This window comes from Apaloderma vittatum, unplaced genomic scaffold (genome assembly GCF_000703405.1).
Source record: "Apaloderma vittatum isolate BGI_N311 unplaced genomic scaffold, ASM70340v1 scaffold11005, whole genome shotgun sequence".
In the NCBI taxonomy this organism is placed as follows: domain Eukaryota; kingdom Metazoa; phylum Chordata; class Aves; order Trogoniformes; family Trogonidae; genus Apaloderma; species Apaloderma vittatum.
Genome location: NW_009717678.1, coordinates 38,129 through 57,381, shown reverse-complemented (window position 1 = coordinate 57,381; position 19,253 = coordinate 38,129). Strand labels below are relative to the sequence as shown.

Genomic DNA, 19,253 nt, shown 5'->3' with positions numbered 1-19,253 from the left:
CAGCAGGAACACTTTGCTACGAGGACTATCAATTTTGCAGGACTGCTTACCGGGGCAGGTTTCTTGTCTTGTCCTCTCCTGGCAGCTGCAATCTAGAGAATCTAAAAAACCTTTTCTCTCTTGCACAAATGCTTTCCCACGTTTAAATAAGTTAATTTTTTTGTCTTTTTTAGAAGAAAATATAAAAATAAAAATCAAGTTAACTAGAAGAAGGTACTTGGTCATGTAAGTGCTTGTGCAGATTATGGTATCTCTGTGTGCACATACACATGCAGGTGTATCTGTGAAGGGATATCAAAGCAACAGATCTCTACCTACTTCTTCAATAAAGAACGCTGAAAGGCATTTTATAACCTGAACCGCCAAAGTACCTGTTGCCAGTTCCTTAGGTAACAACCGAGACTCCACATCCTGTGGAATAAAAAGAGCTTCTAGAAAGGGTATGTTCTGCATCAGCTGCCATCGTGCCCTAATAACATGACCAACACCCTAATGATAAGACCAACATACAACCCTGTTTTATGGAAATCCTTGACCATGCAAGCTTACTAAGATTTTTACCAGATATGTATGTAACTAAAAGCCAGCCATCACTGAAAACAGGTGGAAAGGAAGAAAAAAGAAATCACAATCCATTATGAAAGCACAGAGAACAAAGTGATGGTGCCATGTCCTGCTCCCCAAAGAGAACATAAGGTGGCAAAATACATCCTACATGGAAAGGGTATGGGCCAGGCTGCAATATCTCCTGGTTGCTTTTCTAAGAGCACCAGCATCAATGACAGTGACAATAGAGCAATATTCCCTTAACATGGCTAGAGCCTTTTCTCCATACACCTTGCCACCAATGGGCCAAGGAAAAGAAAATAAGAGATAATCTCTACTTCAAAAAGCATGTATTTCCAGACATTTGGAAGCATTTAAATCAAAGTAAACTGGTGAAGAAAACTTGGTTACATGTATCATTCTCTAGAAGTTTGTTTCTTCAAGTCAGAGTAATGCTATAATATATTCAAGCTTGTAAATTTTTCCACATTAAAATCCCCTTGTTTTTGCAAAGGCTTATACTTCCATTCTGTTTATTATTCCTACATTTCTGTCTTTTGGTTGGCTGTTTGAGCTGAAGACATAATTCAGCATACTCTGTTTTGGAAACAAGCATGTTTCAATTCTCAACCAGGAATTTAATATTCTTCTGCTGATTTAACAGATTCTCCACTAAGCTTTCAGAAGCTAAGTTGCCTCCTGAGGGCTTAGGAAGATCTTTTGCAATGTTAACATAATAATTCAAGTTGTTTTCTGGACACTGTACTGGTAAATACTTCATCATTAAAATAAACCCACAACAGCTGATTCCTTTTTTGAGAAGGAATAAAAGCACTACTACTCTTTTACTACCATGAAGATGTTTTTCATACAAGATATAGAGAATTCCCTCTTTAAGGCTTCTCCTGAAAAGCACAAGTCAGGCACAACTTCTAACATCTGCACAATGAAAAAAAAAAAAAAAAGAAAAATGCTTTTTTGCTAAGTAACAGAAAGGAAAGCAAAACTTTTAAGAATATCTGACTGAAAGTAAGGGTCAGATTCAAAACAAAGTAGTACCTGCTTAAGGGCTATAGGAGGTAAAATGAAAGCTAGAGAAAGAGTGAGATTTTAAACTAAAACACACCGGAACACTAAACAAGATTCCAGATCAACACTGATTAAATGCCAACACTTTTACCTTAAAAGGAAAGGTTGCACTAAGTCAGGGAGAGCATAATGTTGTTAAAAATGCTGCAATAGATGTTTAACGACTGGGGATGGTAATATCTGCCAGAGCTGATTTTAAGAGGCTTAACGTAATTTGTCAGAAAGAAGACTTACAACATAAACTCACATCCCAAGGCAGAAAGTGGGATCACGACTGATTCACATGCACAGACCTGCCAACAGCAGCACTCATCTACACAATAATGGAAAGGTCACTTTCCACAACAATCTAGTTTTTCAGCCTCAAAAAAAAAAAACCCAACCAAAAAGAAAATCCCAAATCAGCAATTCACAACACCTCCAAATCAAGAGGGAGGATTAAAGTGAAGATTTCTTTCGTTTCTTCTAAGAGGTCATACTACAAAACCTGATAGGAAAAAAATTATTATATGTTACATACAGACTTCTTATCTTTCAGAATACTTTTCCTATCTCATTTTTTAAGTTCCAGGGACAAGGTGGCTCCACATGTACCAATCTGCTTCCTCTAAGAGTGCATATGTGAGTACTGCACTGCTGCCAATATCTACAGTAAAAATTTTTACGTCTTTCCCTTCAGATGTCGTCTGCAGATTTTCAGTACAGGTCTTCAGAAAAGTATTATACACAATTATACAACGCAATCCGAGATTGCACAGAGACACATTAAAACATATGGGTCAGAATACTATATTCCCCAAGTTTTACATTACAAAGCACTAGCTCACACAGGTAAATGCCAAGAGAATCTGCCAAACCAATAAGAAACAGAGTAATTATTCTAATTCCTTAACTTGGGGCTATTGCATTACTGTCTAATAGCTCAAGCTCTAGTGTTCAGCAAACCAGTCAGGAGAAGGAACTCACTGGGTTTTTCCACAGTGCTGCTGTCAGGGGGGATCCAGGTTTGAAGCAAGCTCGGAAATGGAAAGAGTCATTGCTGGAAGAGTCTTTAGGCTTTATGACTAGTCTGGGGTCACCAGAAGGACCCAGCATCTTCCACTAGAGGCCAGTGCTGCACAGAGGGAGCAGCCCTGCCATACCCGAGGGCAGCCGCGGACTCTGTCCGTGCAGCAGGTGACCTGCTCTCTGGATGTGCTCCCACCCCAAAACCAGCCTGTACTGCATCACGGTAGAGTGGTAATTAATTACTCGTAATTAATAATTCTTAATTGGTCCAGAAGACACTAAAGGAACTGCTAACTGGACAGCCGAGTCAAGTCACTTATTCTTCTGACACTTGTGAGCTTCCTGGGTTCACTACTTGCGAGATAAACTACCAACACCACGGGAGGAAAAGCCCGGTTTAAGAGCCAGCATACTTGAAAGCATGAAGGAGGAAATCAAAAGACCTCTGAGAGCTCGTGTTCGTTGACCATATGGCAGCGGCATTAGCAATTATTTATTTCGGGAGAAGTGGTGAAGGGCTTGGCTCATGACCATCCTGAGTTAACTCCGTGCTCACGGCTTTTTAACATGACTGTATGCAGGGGATTTGCCAGGATTACACGGAGATCGAGTATGAAGCCACTGCGGAGGTGATGGTAAAAATGTTCAGTGCTCTACAGGAGAGAGGAAAACAGTTAAATTTGATTTGAAAAATTGGCAATGGTAAAACCAAGGAGATTCAGAAATGGAAAAAGGAGAAAAGAAAAAGTATGGCTGATGTTCTTGGCATTGAAAGGTCACCGTGAAACAAAGTTTATGCTAATGCTAAATATCTGTCCTTGCATTTGCTATCAAGCTAAACAGTTCCAGTGGTGTTTAAAGGCATGCCAAAAACCAGCTGGGTGCATGTATTGTGTATTCATTGAGTTTATATATACTGGTGAGACTGAAGCTTTTGGCATATTCCAAAGCCCAGAGGAGTAATTTTATATATTTGCACTTTCTGATTTTGTTTGCATCTACCAGCTGCTTTTAAAGAACTTCAAGGCAGCCTGCTCACACCATGAACTTCTTTATAAAGAGATGCAGCTCTCACCACGAAGAGATCATGTCTCTTGATGTGACTGGAAAGATATGATCTGTTAAAGAACTACCATTTAAAATATACCGACTTAAAGAGGTTTTAAAAGAACTTTGGTCAAGTGTGTATTCATAGAAGAGACTGGGTTGGAAGGGACGTTTAAAGGTCACCTAGTCCAACCTCTCTGCAACAAGCAAGGACATCTTCAACTAGATCTGCAGGGATGGGGCATCTACCACCTTTCTGGGTAACCTGTTCCAGTGTTTCACCACTCTCATAGTAAAAAACTTTCTTCCTTATATCTAGCCTGAATCTATCCTCTTTTAGTTTAAAACCATTACCCCTCATCCTACTGCAACAGGCCCTACCAAAAAGTTTGTCCTCATCTTTCTTATAAGGCCCCTTTCAGTATAGAAAGGTTACAGTGGAAACATTTTCCCAGAAGATCTTGCTAATTTTTCAAAATAACACACATTCCACAGTTTATTATTCTATTAATAGAAACTCTACATTGATGACCACCAAAGAACTCGACTGATCAGGATGCACATGCACTCCAGACATCACAGTGGTAGTGTTGCCCAATCTGGTGGCCAACAAAATAGCACAATAGTATAAAATAGGTTAAGTTTGATTTCTTCCTACTGCCCTGATCTGTGTACCACTTAAACATTCTCTAAAGTGGTCATGATCTCTGTACAGATTTGAGCAAAGCAGTCTTATGTCAAAGGTTTTCTGCAGTACAGTGACACAAAGGTGTTACAAAATGACAAGGCAATAAAATCAGCTAAAACGGCCGCTCACCCATGCACAGTCACAACAGCACTGTAACTATTTGATTAGTCATCTTTTGCCTCAAACAGCAGGATTCATTAAGTGAGCAGAAAGACTTTGAAATAAGATACATGTGTAAAGGAGACCCACATGAATAAACATTTTAAAGGAGTTAGTAAAAGCAGTTTTAAAACTGATTGATTTAAACCAAGCCAGTGTTTATCAAACTGCAGGAGATGGCTTTTCTACAGCAAAATCCCTTTTATAAGATCCTAAAAACTTGAGCTTTAAAGAGACAGAAACTAAAACAGTACAATGCCACCGATACAACAGCCACAGAAAAAACCACCCGTTAATTGATCATACTGCCTCAAATCTGGCCAATGTTGGCTTCTAAAACCAGCATAAATCAAATATTTAAGAATAGCTGCAAATACATAAAATGAGTAAATTCCCTAAAAGATGTTTATAAATGGGGAAACTTTGAAATTATTAACCCTTGGTCATTAAAGTGAGATTACAAGTGTTAGCGTTTTGCCTAGACTCGGTGCCATTTTTGTACAAGGAACATTAACACAGCAGAGCTCTGGGAGTAGAGAGGTCACGCGCTGGCAGATCTCCAGCTATACATTTTTAATGAGTTACCATGTGGCAGATCAGGATTCACACACCAGTCAGACAATTCAAAACTTAAGGGCTGTCTCCCACCACGACTTACTCATTTCTGTGTATAGTTGAACTAGATGTCTTAGTGGTTAAAAGCATATCCAAACTATCCTACAGCTCCTATCCACGGAGGCAACAGCAGGAAGTACTAATATGCCAGAGCTCGGTCTAGAGCAAGAGTGGCTGAAAAGGTTTTGTGTGGTGAAACTCATTAAAGTAACAAGAAGGAAAACGACTTCCTAATAACACAATTATTTAATTATTTGTCTGCATGTAGGTGTAATCCTCCATGTGTACATACATGATCAGTATTCAGCTTTTACACTTTCTGCCTTTGTAGTTGGCACAACTCCATAGCAACCCGCATCTTCCCCAGTGTGACTGAAACATGGCTAATGTTCAGCCTCACAACAGAATTCAGTAACCTCCTAAGAAGTCAGCAAGAGGTTACTATGCATGATAATAACACATCAAGTACTTACATTCCTCAAGAAGGGTACATCTACAAATCCACAGCACAGAAGATTCCGGGCATTCCATGTCATTACAGTTAGCCAACAGTGGGTCCAAGTCTTTGCAATACATGGGAATGAAGGGCTGCTTTACCAAGATACTGTACCAGTGGCAGAGATTTTGATGAAGCTGTGACTTAAACATTAGATGAGTGACCTGCCAATGTCTGGAATACATTTTTAAGTTAGCTCAGGCTATATTACAATATTTTAGAAGAGTATGTTTCCACTACTAGCCAAAAACCTTCTGTAACCAAGCCCAACAGCCTGTGGAGGGACTGCAGCCACTGATAAACTGAAGTCTTAGACAAGATTTGATTGCTTTCCATAGCGGGAAGTTTCCTGAAGAACAAAGTTTAAACCAAAAATGCAAGAAGATAATATCCTGGCTTGAGTGAAAGTCAAGCACCATCAGAAAGAAAGAAACTATCACTAAAAGCTGCAGCCATTCTTCTGTAGGAAGATCACTAGAAAAGTAATCCTCATAGAAGTGAGGAGAAACTAACTGTTGCTCTGATGAGGCATAGGAAGAATGAAAATTGGAACTTATCTTAAAGAAGCTTTTTTACTAGCGGAAATACCTTTATTGGACTGCTTTAGTACTTCAAAGCTACAGAGTGACTAAATGTAGAGAATGGTAACTGGAAGATACAAGTGGCCAAGGCAGATGCAAGAAACCCACCTAGCCAACAGATAGGTTTGAAAGACAGTAAACAGGTATTCCAGAACTGCTGAGCTAGAAACTTGTAACACCTTGTAGATGACTTGGCAAGATCAGAATGACCCCTTGAATCTTGCCTGCTCACCAATTAGCACATCCTTTGTAAGTGTAACAAAGTGTTCTAGGCATGAGCACCATGCAACTCCATACAGAGGTTCCAAATGCGCTGATGAACAGCTCCGGAGTTCTGCACAATCAGCTCTGGGAATCCTTGATATATCTACGGTATGTCCAAGAAATGGGGTGCCAGAATTATCTCTGCTAGCCCAGGTCTAGAAGGATGGCTATTGCCATGTTTTATTGAGTTGTCAAATACTATTAGAAGCAATCTATTCAGAGGACAAGTCAGCTTCCCTGACCACGGGGTGCAAACACACACAAGCAAAGAGACATAAATCAGCAGCAGGAACTGATATAATTAAGAAATGTCAGTGCATTGAGGTCATTCTAGGATGGATCTTGCACAGACAACGACTCTGGGAACATCCACTCTGCACCTTTTCATATGGTCCAACAGCACCAGAAAAGGCATTTGTGGAATATAAGAGAAGCTCTACAGGTTTAGTATTCTCTGTGTAAAAATATAAAATATTCCAATATGCTGAAAACACGGTGTTTGTGCTGTGGGAGGTACCACTTTCACTTTTCACAAAATCCTTTAGGTTGGAAGAAATGTCTTGAAACTAGTCAGTCCAATCTGCCTGCCCAAGCAGGGTCAGCGACAGTATGTTGCCTAGAACCAACCATGTCCAGTTGGGTTTTGACTGTCTCCACAGAGGAAGTCTCTACAACCTCCATGGGCAGCCTGTTCCGATGTTTGACCACCCTCACAGTTCAGAACTCCTTCCCTCTTTGATAAATCTTAACGTCATCAAAACCTCCTAATTTACTAGATGCAGAAAACAGCTAAAACTGTCGGCATTACTTTTTAGCTGCCTCACACAATAAAGAATAAAATTTCAAATCTATGAGTGAGAGACTAATAATAATGAGCACTCGGCAACTTTTGCTCATCATGTTGCACGTAACAGACAGGAGGCCTGTAGTCTATGTGGCCTGAAGCTGCTGAGGTATTTTTCCCCACAAAAGGTGAAAGTCTAAGCTGCCAAACCCCAGAATAATACACATCCGCTTCTTATGTACCCTGGCAGCCACAGAGTGAGTCAAACTTGCCAGGGCACTTTGCTCATTATACATAAAATGCTTGACTGAATTTTAGTAACAACTCAACATGGCTTCAGAGTTATTTTAACCTGTGGCCAATCCCCACATGAATGTTCAAACTGCCTAGCCACAGAAATAACAAGCATAGCAAAGCCAGGTTCAAAGCGTCTTCTCTTTACATCTAAATCTAAGAAAAATGTTATTCATGCCACACTGTGCAAATATAACTGCAAGGACTCCAGCTCTAAAAATAGAAGCGGTAGGAAAGTAAGAACTAGTATTACTGCTACCTCTGCTCAAGTAAGGAGGACTAAAAAGCTTTGCTGTTATAGTTGATGACACTTTCCTCTGCAGCAATTAGCCTCACAAGAGGTATCAAAAGAACTTGGCAAGAACAGCTTTCATCATGGTGTTGCTGTCGTTTTTTTAAAGCAAAGAAAAACAACAAACTGAGGACATTTCTAAAGCAAAAGCAGTAATGTGTGAGAAGAGAATTTAGGCTCATGTTCCAAAATAAAAGAAAATCTGGAAGCAGAGACCAGCCAACATTCTCCATAAATGAGACACCACAGTAAGCCACATTCAGTATGTTCTACTCACAAGCATTTAAACCTGTCATAGAACGGAGTTTAAATTTAGGTATTATTAGAACCAAAGATGCCTCTCCCCTCCAAGACTCTTGCAGACATTTCTGTTTAACCTTTGTCATTGGCTCAGATTTATTAATTTACTTTTTTTTTTTTTTTGGTCAGAGCATAGAACTGAGCCTCAATGTGTCACATAATTACACAGGTCAGAAGCAGTAATAATACTTTGGCTGGGACAGCAAGAAAAAGAATTAGTTGTCAGGAGAACCAATTAGCTGGCAAACTACCTAACACCACTCTCAACTTTTGCTTACAGATGCAAACTGACCACTTGCCAAGTTTTCAGAAAAGAAACTTACCTCCCTGAAGCTAGAGCTACCAACATGTTTAAGTGCTACCACTCCTTGAGAATAACGCTTTAATAATCTGCACTGCTCTTACTGCCAGGTGAGAACTATGGTAACAGTCTCTGGGTGGTAAAATACAATAAATGGTGCCCATTACACCTGAAATACTCAAGACCTCCATTATCACTTTTTCCACCTCTCCCTCACCAGATAGTGGAAGCAAACTTGCAGTGAGAATTAGGTCCTGAAAAACCCCATGAGTTATTTCACCTCGTGAAATTTTCCTTCAGATGTACATCTAACAAAGATTAAAAAAAAAAGCAAAAGCTTTGTGACCAATGACAGGAAACTATATAATTTCCATAAACAATATATATTTCTTCTTTTCAACCAATCTGGCCATGAAGCCTCTAAGTCATCCATTGCTACCAAAAAGCTTCAGCCTTGCCCAGGCCATGTAATTTATCACAACCAGATGGTGTAGTGTCAACAAAGGAGGGGCTGCTATTAACCGGGGCTGAATAATCACCTTCCCTTTGAACCAAGGACAATGTTTTCAATAAAAACCCAAAGCTGTTTAATGCAACTTCCAGTCTGTTAGACCCCCACTGTGCAGCTCCAGGATTCATTAGGTCCTGGGAAGTAACGGAGACCATTTGTTAAAAATATAGCACAAGTCTTTCGGAGAGGACATGGATGATATACATTTTAAAAAAAAAAAAAAAAAAAAAAAAGGCATTTTGAATCCTCTCTAAAAGCTTTTTGCATAGACTTTTTCCATCACAAGTTTTACAGGGAAAGTAGCTGTACTGCATTAAAATCCCATCTATGTCCTATGCCTTTGAATTAAACTACGGTAGATCTTCACTGCTGTTACACACTTCTTGTGGCTCTGCGCTTTTACATCTCAAAAGCATGAGTACCAACAATTATTCTGGAAGGAAGACTAATAGGTAAGGGTTGTGAAGGACAGAGAATTAAAGGTTAGCTAACATATAAACCTGAAGAACTGAAAGCCGTCTCTTCCTGAACAAAACACCACCAGGCTGACATTCCTCTAATATCTGGAAACACGTCCCAATTATACCAGAATAACTCGGAGAACTGGACCTTGCAGTGTAACTAAATACGTTACAGTACAACCAAACAGAACCTTCATTTTGAGCAATGAAAGAGACTGGATGAATTTCACTACATACTAAATTTCCTCTAGAGTTTCAAACTCTGCCAAATGAAAAACAGTAATTATTTGAACACTCAAAGCATTTTCTGAGGCCACTTCCAACCCAAATTTTGACTTTCAGATTCCCCTTCTTTCAACAGTACATATTTAATGAAGTGGCTAAAAAATACATCCTCTTTTCACAACAGCAGAACACTTTGTCATCTTGAAAAGCTAGAATAACTATCAAGCCTGGGAAATTAAAGGTGAGCTGCAAGCCCAACTGTGACCATTTCCAGGAATTACATGTAACAGAACTGAATGGAAATGTTCCCATAGTTTTAGTTCCAGGATGGTAACAAAAATTATTAAAAAGATGGCTTAGCCCAGTTTACTCTTGGTTGACGATCTAATTAAGATCAAACCTGCACATTCTTTCTTTCATGCAGTGGTTGCCTAAAGGATGCTTCTCAGATTCTATCATGTTTTACATATAATTTACAGACTTAGAAGAAAAAGATATATTGGGCAAAGCATGATAAAAGAGAGAAAAACCCAAACAACACAACAATTAAACAGTAATTAAGATTTTGTAAAATCTCAACTGATGCACATTTCTGCTCATCACCTCCAGGAGCTGCAGTCGATACCTCATGGCTTGCCACACAGAAGGCCACAACTAATAATAATAATAATAAACCCCCCAAACAAAAGAGCACAAGATCTCTCGGTCCTCATAAGCAGCTATAAGCATGAATAAAGCACTTCACAGTGAAAGAATGAGTTGTGTCCTCTGTATGAACAAGCAAAAGTGAACTCTTAACTTAGAATATCGGAGCCCATCCGTCCCCTGAACTTCATAAGAATCACTGGCAAAATCACTTTGTTATAATTTCTTAATGAGTACATGCAGCAGGGACACCTCACAACTGAGACAAGTAACAAACTTCCACAGAGACAGAGACACAGATCTATTTTTGCAAACACTTAAAACTCTTCTCAGAGTTTGAGCATTTCTTCCAGTAGCTTTCAAAGGAGATTCTTCAGGCTTTTCCAAAGCTCACACAGGTGTGCAGCAACTCATGCCTAGTGTGCAGAAGTGCACACAAGCCAAAGTCCAATGTCCTTTACAAGGTAGAGGCCTTTGACTGTTTTCTAACACATGCCAGTCAGTCTTAACCTTGATAATGAACCACTTCTACTGTTCTTGTTCTGTACAATATTGTTCTTTCCATCTTGCCTGTATTACACAGAGTATACTACAAAAATAATCTTTTTTGAGATCGCCACCAGCTATAAAGTGTTACTGGTGCAATTGTTATTAAAGCTTCTTCAATGAGAAAGTAGTGGAAATTGAGTATCTATTGCACAGTCAGAAACCAGCCAATCCAACCAAGCAAGCTAAAGGCAGCTAAAGACATTTGTCCTTAAATAGACAAAATAAAATCCTGTAATTGTTTAGGTTAGCAAAGACCTTAAAGATCACCAAACCTACAAAAACCACACCAGGCACAAACAGTCTGTTTTGCTGAGTTTAATAAAAAGAACTTCAGTACACTTATGAGGAATATAGATTTTTTTAAAGGCTCCACTGGTATGAAACATCGTGGGTACGCTAACTAGCATTTTTAAAAGTACCAAGTATTTTCAGCATTGTGATAAAAATACAGTCAATAGGTCATCTTTGGAAATAGTGAACGTATTCTTTCAAATGCATCTCATTTAAAATACTGCTCCACAACAGGAACAACACACAACTCTTTGGTACACCCAAAAGAGGATTATTTGTAATTTAATATGGAAACATTTCAGCTGTCATAATAGCAGGGTAATTCCAATGCAAGTATGGCATTTGAAACATGCCACATATTTGTCACTGAAGCATGTACATATTTGTGTCCTTATGTGCGGTCCATTGCCTGTAACAGTAGCTGCTCCCACACGTTCGCTCTCAGGTTGCTGAGGAGCTTGTTGGCTCTCTAAACCTAGAGCTTTTTTTCAGGGGACCATTTCTTTGTTTTATAAGGCATCATACAGGCCTCAGGAGTTCACAGCTAAAGGGATACCAACAGCCTAACCTGGCTGTGAGCAGTTCAGCAAAATACACATGTTTACATTTGTCAGCTTTTAAAAGTGATCTTAAGAATGACTGGGGTTTGTAGCAGTAACCTTCACAGAGTTTAACATGAGTTGCAGTGCTTTTCCTCACCTCTGATTTGAAAGGTTGCCCCTTCCCTCTGTACAGATAAACAAAGTGACACACACCAGGGATATGGAGCCATTACCGTCTCAGACTCCCTGGGTGATAATGAGATGAACTCATTTGCTGACCTCAAGCAGGTCTTTGAAGTCTGCACAAGCAGTATGCAGAGAAGGGGGAAGAATTATTCAGAAGGACACAGATCTCCTTAGGTCTGCCTCTGCAAAAAGTTTTGCTGGACTTGATTCTTCTCTCAAAACGTGGAAACATCTGGGCTCCCGGAAAACTTGTAGTTATCGACAATGTTCAAGGACTGCTGCGAAACAGACTTTGCATCTCAGTGTTTTATGTAAGCCTAACGTACAAAAACTGTCATAAGGCAAGCACTGCTTTGCAAAGGTCTGAATTATTGATCAGTTAGCATCAGGGAATAAAAACCAAAAGCGACCAACCTAACACCCAAACCTATATCACTCTTTTATTTAGAAAGCTGATCATAATTTCTGTTCACATTTACATAGGCTTTTATCTTACGTAAGATGACACACAAATTACAGGAACCACACTCACAAATATAATGCCAACAACTTGAAACTGAGTTGTTGGAATAAATTACAAGAGATGGGAAAGTATAACACAGTTTCTTGTCATTTCTCCACATACTCAGAAGGCACTGTGTATTACACAAACCTACTTTTTTTAAGACTCAGGAAAGTCTTCAAAAAGATTGCTGGTTGCTGGTACCATCGGATTCCTTAATTACTCCTAGAATTACATTAGCTGGTCACTGTAGAAATAGCAACTGTCTCTAAGTTCACTCAACAGAGGACAAAAGATCCTGTACCCTCCACTTGTGTTCAGTGTGACTTTTCATAGGAAAGCCACCTGGGCAGAAGTAGGAGCATTTCATGTCTTTAGTGAAGAATGGACTTTGTCCAAAACAAAAACACCCCAACACACAACAAGAACAAAACTAAACTAAAACACTGCCTCCTGTGAATGGCTGACAGAGGCACACAAGCCCTTTCCACTTAAAGTAGCACTCAAGAGAATGCCTCATCTGGTAGAGCTGACAAAAAAAATTACCCATAAACTTTATTTTACCACTAAAAAAAAAAAAAAATTGCAAAAAAGTGAGAGCATGTGTCTGGCATCTAAAAATCAGTAAGACTGACTGAATACAAAATTATTTCATGTGTAAAGGATTGTACAGGAACAACAACTCCATTTCATGGTGATATTACACTTACTTCCTTTGATATGTTCCAAACTCTGCATTAACAATGCTGCAGTGGGCTCACAAAGAGATTGGTAAGGCACACTAACTCCAATCTCACAAGCCATGACAGTATTTTTCCACACAGATCTTTTGCAGAGGCTGGATTTCTATGAAAAGCAACTTCAAGTCCTCTAGAGCATCATAGTTAAATAGAAGAGCTACAGAGACAGGACCAAGTAACTGTCCTGAGAGGGAAAGTGAGAACAAAAGCACGCTACAAGCTCAACTTCACTTTGACACTAGTTGAAGGACCTGCTGAGAAACAGTAGTATTGCCTGCAACAAGTAAGTTGCAACAAGTTGCCAGAAAGCAACTTCTGAAAGGTAATTCACAAATCAATGCTTTTTAATGATAATTTAGTTTTATGTTTAGTTGTTCATGCTTCTTTATACATTGTTCGCTGTACCAGGCTACACTGCTGCCACATGGCTGGAATTCAGTGCACCCTAACAATTATGACTTAGTCACCTTTATTTTGAAGTTGAACGTAAAAAGCATTGGTCCAATTTTAAAGAATGACATTAGGCTATCCCTTCAGAACAAAGAAATTAAGCTTGTGCTGCCTGAGTACATGTATTATCTAACACTGCATATTAACTACAGGGAGAATCTTTGGGATTGGTAATAACACTACTTACACGTTATCTCATACAAATTACATATTATAAAAAATGTGAAGTCCCAATAACATTTATAATCACTGCAAAGAAAGTTGTACATATCCTATTTGACAACTGTTCTTGTCCCTTGCTGGGAAGAAAGGGAAAAAAAATGTGCACTGGTCCGACTATTCTTCTGAAGCAGTTATGGTGCCTCCACCATGAAGTCAAAAACATGAAAAAAATTCATACAGTTTCAAGAAAACTTAACTTGCCCAGTTAATAGAATTTTTAAGAAAAGCAAGCACATTAAAACTTCTATTTTCCTTTTATTACGATACTTTAGACACTGGAACTTAAAAACCACATCTTTGCTCTTAAAATCTCCAGAATAAGACAAAGCGTCAGTGAAGAGGAGACAGAAGGAAACAGACTCAAACCTTTGTAGAACACAAACAGGTTGGCAGGCCTTTATGGCAGACTGAAGCTCCAGAGAGCTAAAACATCAGGAATACATACAAACACCACATTTTTTACAAGCTAAGGAATGTGCAAGCTTTGACAAAGCATATTATATAAAGGATGTTTATAATCTATTTCCATGGAGACAGTTCGGTAGCTTTACAACATAGCAACAAAGAGTGTGAACTGTATTTTCCATCTGCTTTGTGCAGACTGTTTTTCTACAATGGAAGGCAGTATCAAAGCTAACTGTTCTTTGGGATTTTCAACAGCAGCACAAGAGGGTAAAGAAATGCTCTTTGCCTTTGTAGAACAAGAGATGATGACCAAGGATATGGCCTCTTCATATGTTTCAACCAGGAAGCGTAACAAATAACTTAGTAGACACATAGTTTCAGCTAACATTATTAACTGCCTTTACTAATTGTAAAATATCACACAGATACAAAATACCGGACAGAACAAGAAAGATAACACATCCAGCTGAACATCTGCCATAAGAAAAACAAATCACCCCACTTTCACATTTGAATGCAGCTACAGCTAAAAAGGAAGGATACAGTCAGTGCAAAACATGAGTTCAGTCTTAGCTTAAGCAGGAGATGAACAAAAGGTCAGCATTGCAAGAACACCTTCTGTCTCTAAAAATCTCTTGTGAAGCTTTCCACCTCAAAAGATATAAAACAAATAACAAAGACCATCTATTGCACTGTTATATATCATTAGTCCAAGTTCTGCCATGCTACCACTGTTAAGCTGAAGTTCACCCTACATTATGCAGCATGATAGGTATTTTCGACATATATAGACCACTAGAAATAGAATAATAAGCCCCATTTCTTCTCCTGGAATACAAAAAAATCTCTAGTGCATTCCAGCTTCTCCAAGAAAAAGCACAATGCTCAATTTTAATTGGTCTGATTTACACCAACGACATTTTAAAGGAAAAGGCACTTGAAACACTCCACAAGACGTCACTCCTGCAGAGACGCAAACATGTATGGATTGTACAGCCCTCATGGCCACATGTTAGACTGCCCTCAAATATGAACCGAAGTCATCGAACATTTAACAGCCTGTATTAGGAGAAATCTTGCTATGAAAAAATCCCCCATATGAGTTTTCAAGCAATGCTTCAATCTCACTGAATACATCACACCCAAAACTTAAGTAATCTTATGTACACCCCTACATGGAGTCTCCATACATGTTGGGAAGTCCCTGATCCATTCCTATAAGAAGTGCTGTACAACATTTCAGGTTTCTCCTTTGACATTGAAGATGCTTACAACTAAGGAGTTCATCTCATGATGAAAGCTACAGCCTGCGAATTTGCCACCATGTCAGAGCTGCCCACATCTGCTGTAGCAGCCATACTTGTCCTTCTCCAGTGTGCTCGTATATTTACCCTAAAACTCCGCAGTAATTTCAACAGGAAGGGTGTTGAGCCCTCCCATGTTAGGAAGTTGTATTTGGCAGCAGCTCCTGGTAGCCTGCCACTTGGAACTGCAGTGAGGTGGAAGAGTAGGCTTTGTGCCTGAAAAGGCCCAGGCCCTGGAGGCCATGTCTCCGCTCAGGCTTTCACAGACTTGTTTTTCCTGCACGGCTGTTTTCCAAGGATCTTAGAAAGATCAAAGCTGTGCATATAAAATCACAATTGTCTCTACAATGCCAGGTTCTGAACAAAAAGTTGCTTGTCAGAAATATAGCAATAATCCTAGAAAGGGCAAGCTTTTTTCAGAGGCCACTAAAACATTATGCTTCCAGCTCTTAGTACAGACAGTTATTCTGTAAGAGTACCACATCTGTTTGGGCAGAGTACTTAGTTCCAGAGATGCCAGCTGCAGTGCAAATGAGCTCTGCACTGCCCATTTAGGGCTTGAGTTTGGCAACACACTGATACAATATTAAGCTGACCAGTAGAAAGGGAAGACTGAAAGTCTTCAGAAGTATTTTATTTTTCTTTAAAAATTTTTTTTTCTTAAAAAGCCCAGAAATCCCAGTGTCTATAGGCAAACAGTTGAGAAATCTTAGGAGCTGCTAGACAACATGAACTTGAGAAACACATATACTCTGTAATTCATTTTCTCCCACCCAGAGAGCCTTGTAACCAATTTTTCCACTATGCAACAGAAGCTCAGCCATGGTGGCAAGAAGACCTACAGGTTGATTTATCTTGCTCTTGACAAGTCAATTTGCCTGGAACTAAACCTCACGGTTGAAGCTAGACTGCAACAGAACCAACACAATCTCATTTAAAGTCATCTCAAGTTTCTCCACATTTTCTCAAAACACGTTAATTGGCGTGCAGGTTTTTCGGATAGCTGCTTTCTTCAAAGATTACATCTGTACTACCTAAGGAAGTCTACTAATCCTTTGACATTAGCAAACATCTGCACACTAGCTGGACTAAAGCACACATTGTAGAATGCCAAGATTGTCCATGTTTGGGAATCTGCGGTAGATCAATTGCATTGATGTGAAATAGTGTGAGCTGACCTGATGCCAATCACATTTTACATCTGAACTGCTTAAGTAGGCAAGGACAGTAGTCACACAGGAAAATCTACAAGTCACCTGGTGACATGCTTCAGTCGTTTCTAGTTGGTCTCACAGGGGCATGTCTTCTAATGGCATCAATGTGGGTCCACTGAGGTCTGCTCTCCCTCTTGGACAGTTTATCAATCAGCTTCTCTAATGCTTTATTGGTTTTCTCCATCGATATCTCAGTTGATTTTTCCAGTGATTTATTGTTTTCCTCAACTATTTTTTTCCATGGCAGCAATGTGAGTCTGTAGGGGATTTTTCTTTGAGTCCCACATAGCCTAACACACCTGCACATGGCCCACAGAAAGGGCTTCAGTTACAGCCCATTGTTTGGTTCCAAAGAAGCTAGAAATATTTACTTTATATACACTGCAGACACTATTGCAGACACTGTTGTAATACTAGTACAAATTTTTCTATGTAGAAAATTGCTGCCGTTGCCAGGGCTGATGATAGCAAGTGATGATTATGTGGGCAATTCAGGTATTTTAAAAAGAATTTTGCTCTAGTTAATCATGTATCATACCAGGAAACAGGAACACTATTTTCCACTAAGTCAAAGACAGAATGCACATCACCTCATTTGTGATAACTCCTGATTTACCTTAATGTTCATACTGACTCACAAGCATTTTAGCCACAGTACTGCAAACAATTTATGCTAGAGAGCTGCTACCCAGCATGTTCTCCTTTCCCTGCGCGAGCTGCACACCTGGATTCCATAGAAACGTGGCACCTCAAGTGCTACTGAGGGTAAAATCAAGTCACACAGTTTAAATCAAATTTAGCATAGAAAAATGAAGAAAAAAAAGTTACTTCAACAAAGTCACATTCCTAGTTGTATTTCTGCTATGACAGATTAGTGTTGAGGCTACGAAGATACAGGATGACAGGCTCATACCTGAACAGAAATAGTAAGAACCAGAAAGTTATGAGAACAAAGCAGGTGTACAGTTATAAAGCGCAAAGTATGAGCTCTTGCACAAACACGAAAATGTTGATTAAGTCCAAAAGAAGAGGCACTGAAGAACTCTCACATTCCAACAAATAACAAAAGGTACAGCTCTGATCTTGTCTGTAAACACTCTTCAAAGCACTGAAGGCTCAAAGATTTCTCCTGCCTAGCCCAGGTTAAAGTTATTTTTCTGGAGGCTTGCCATGCTCTGTGGGAGGGAGGTAGGGGTGCAGCAACGAGCTGGATTTAAGAGATCCCCAGCTGGAAGCACAAGTACAGAATGTGATGTTTAAAACTGTTAGTCCCCTGGAGAGAAGCAGGAAACTCTCTTTATGACCCCCAGAGTATTTGTTTTTCCAACAATTTTCCTGCACAGCTTGAGCTTCTCAAGGGCAGCAAGAAAAAAAAAAGTTTTCACTTTGCTCAAATTAGTTTTGACTGGTCCCTGAGTTCCCAAAGTGATAATTTAACACCTCATTAACAAGTGCATTATTGGAGAAAATTCAAATGAACCTATTTTAATGCTAATTGAATGTTTTCAACCTTAGCCTGCACAAGGAGTATTTATTTCCTCATTTGAGTACATCAGCCACTGTTTCCATTTGTGGATCTACTGCTAACACTGGCAAGGTACAAACTGGATCTATAAATATACCATTAGCTACTTAAAATTACATTCCAAGCAATGTAACATGGGCTGTTTCTTCACTATTTCTTACACTTCATACTTCTGGCTTGCCTTGGTAAAGATAAGGACGATTTTACAAAATATCCAACTTGAAGAAACGTATGAATTAGGCAGCTGACGGAACTACTGAGGTCATATCTTCACTTGAGGGCCCAACTAACCACATCGATGTCAAAATGCTACTTGCAGTCTTTTCTCCTATAGAATTGAAGCAGACCAGGCTTAGTTTTGTTTCCAGCATGCTTCTCCCTGTGCATATTAACAGTTTATCAGTGGTTTGATCTTCTCAACAGCTCAGGTAGGCTTCCACAGGACGAGAGGGCATGGTCTGAAACTTCGTAGGGGGCCGGTTAGCTCAGTCAGTTGAGTGTGGCGCTAACAACACTAAGGTCGCGGGTTCGATTCCCGTTCAGTCCCCATGTGTTGCCTGATCTAGTCGAGAGGTGGCGTCCCTGGCGGCAGGGAGGCTGGATTAAAATGATCTCTAAGGTCCCTTCCAGCTTAGGCCATTCTATGATATATGAACTGAAGCAGAAATACTAAAAAAATCTAAGTGCCACCTTGGGCAATTTCTACCCACAACTGCGACTGTGAGTGACATATTTGCTTCTTGAAAGTGAAACTGAGATGGAGGACAGTAAACCTGTTATAATAATAGTAATTGTACATGTTGATGTTAATATCCATGAAAAGAAGTAGTTTCTCTCTTTAACAAGCCATTAATACCACCAGCTTTAGTTCAAACTTAAGACTCTTGGATTTAAGGCTCACTCTCAATTTTTAATACACAGGAGAGCAAACAATTTTGATCTTTGAAGGAGGTTAACCAGTTTCTAGACCGGTTTCATCTTGCGTGTTTTGATTTGCACCCATCTCGGGTTACTTTC

The 19,253-nt window shown here is 39.5% G+C and overlaps 1 protein-coding gene across 1 annotated transcript in view; it reads right to left on the bottom strand.

Moving 5' to 3' along the window:
• Window positions 1-19,253, bottom strand: part of SPTLC2 (serine palmitoyltransferase, long chain base subunit 2) — a 59,816-nt gene that overhangs the window by 13,205 nt on the left and 27,358 nt on the right. The window contains exon 10 of the mRNA XM_009869992.1: window positions 5,251-5,260. Coding sequence (XP_009868294.1) covers window positions 5,251-5,260 — 10 coding nt within the window. The remainder of the gene's footprint in view (window positions 1-5,250; window positions 5,261-19,253) is intronic.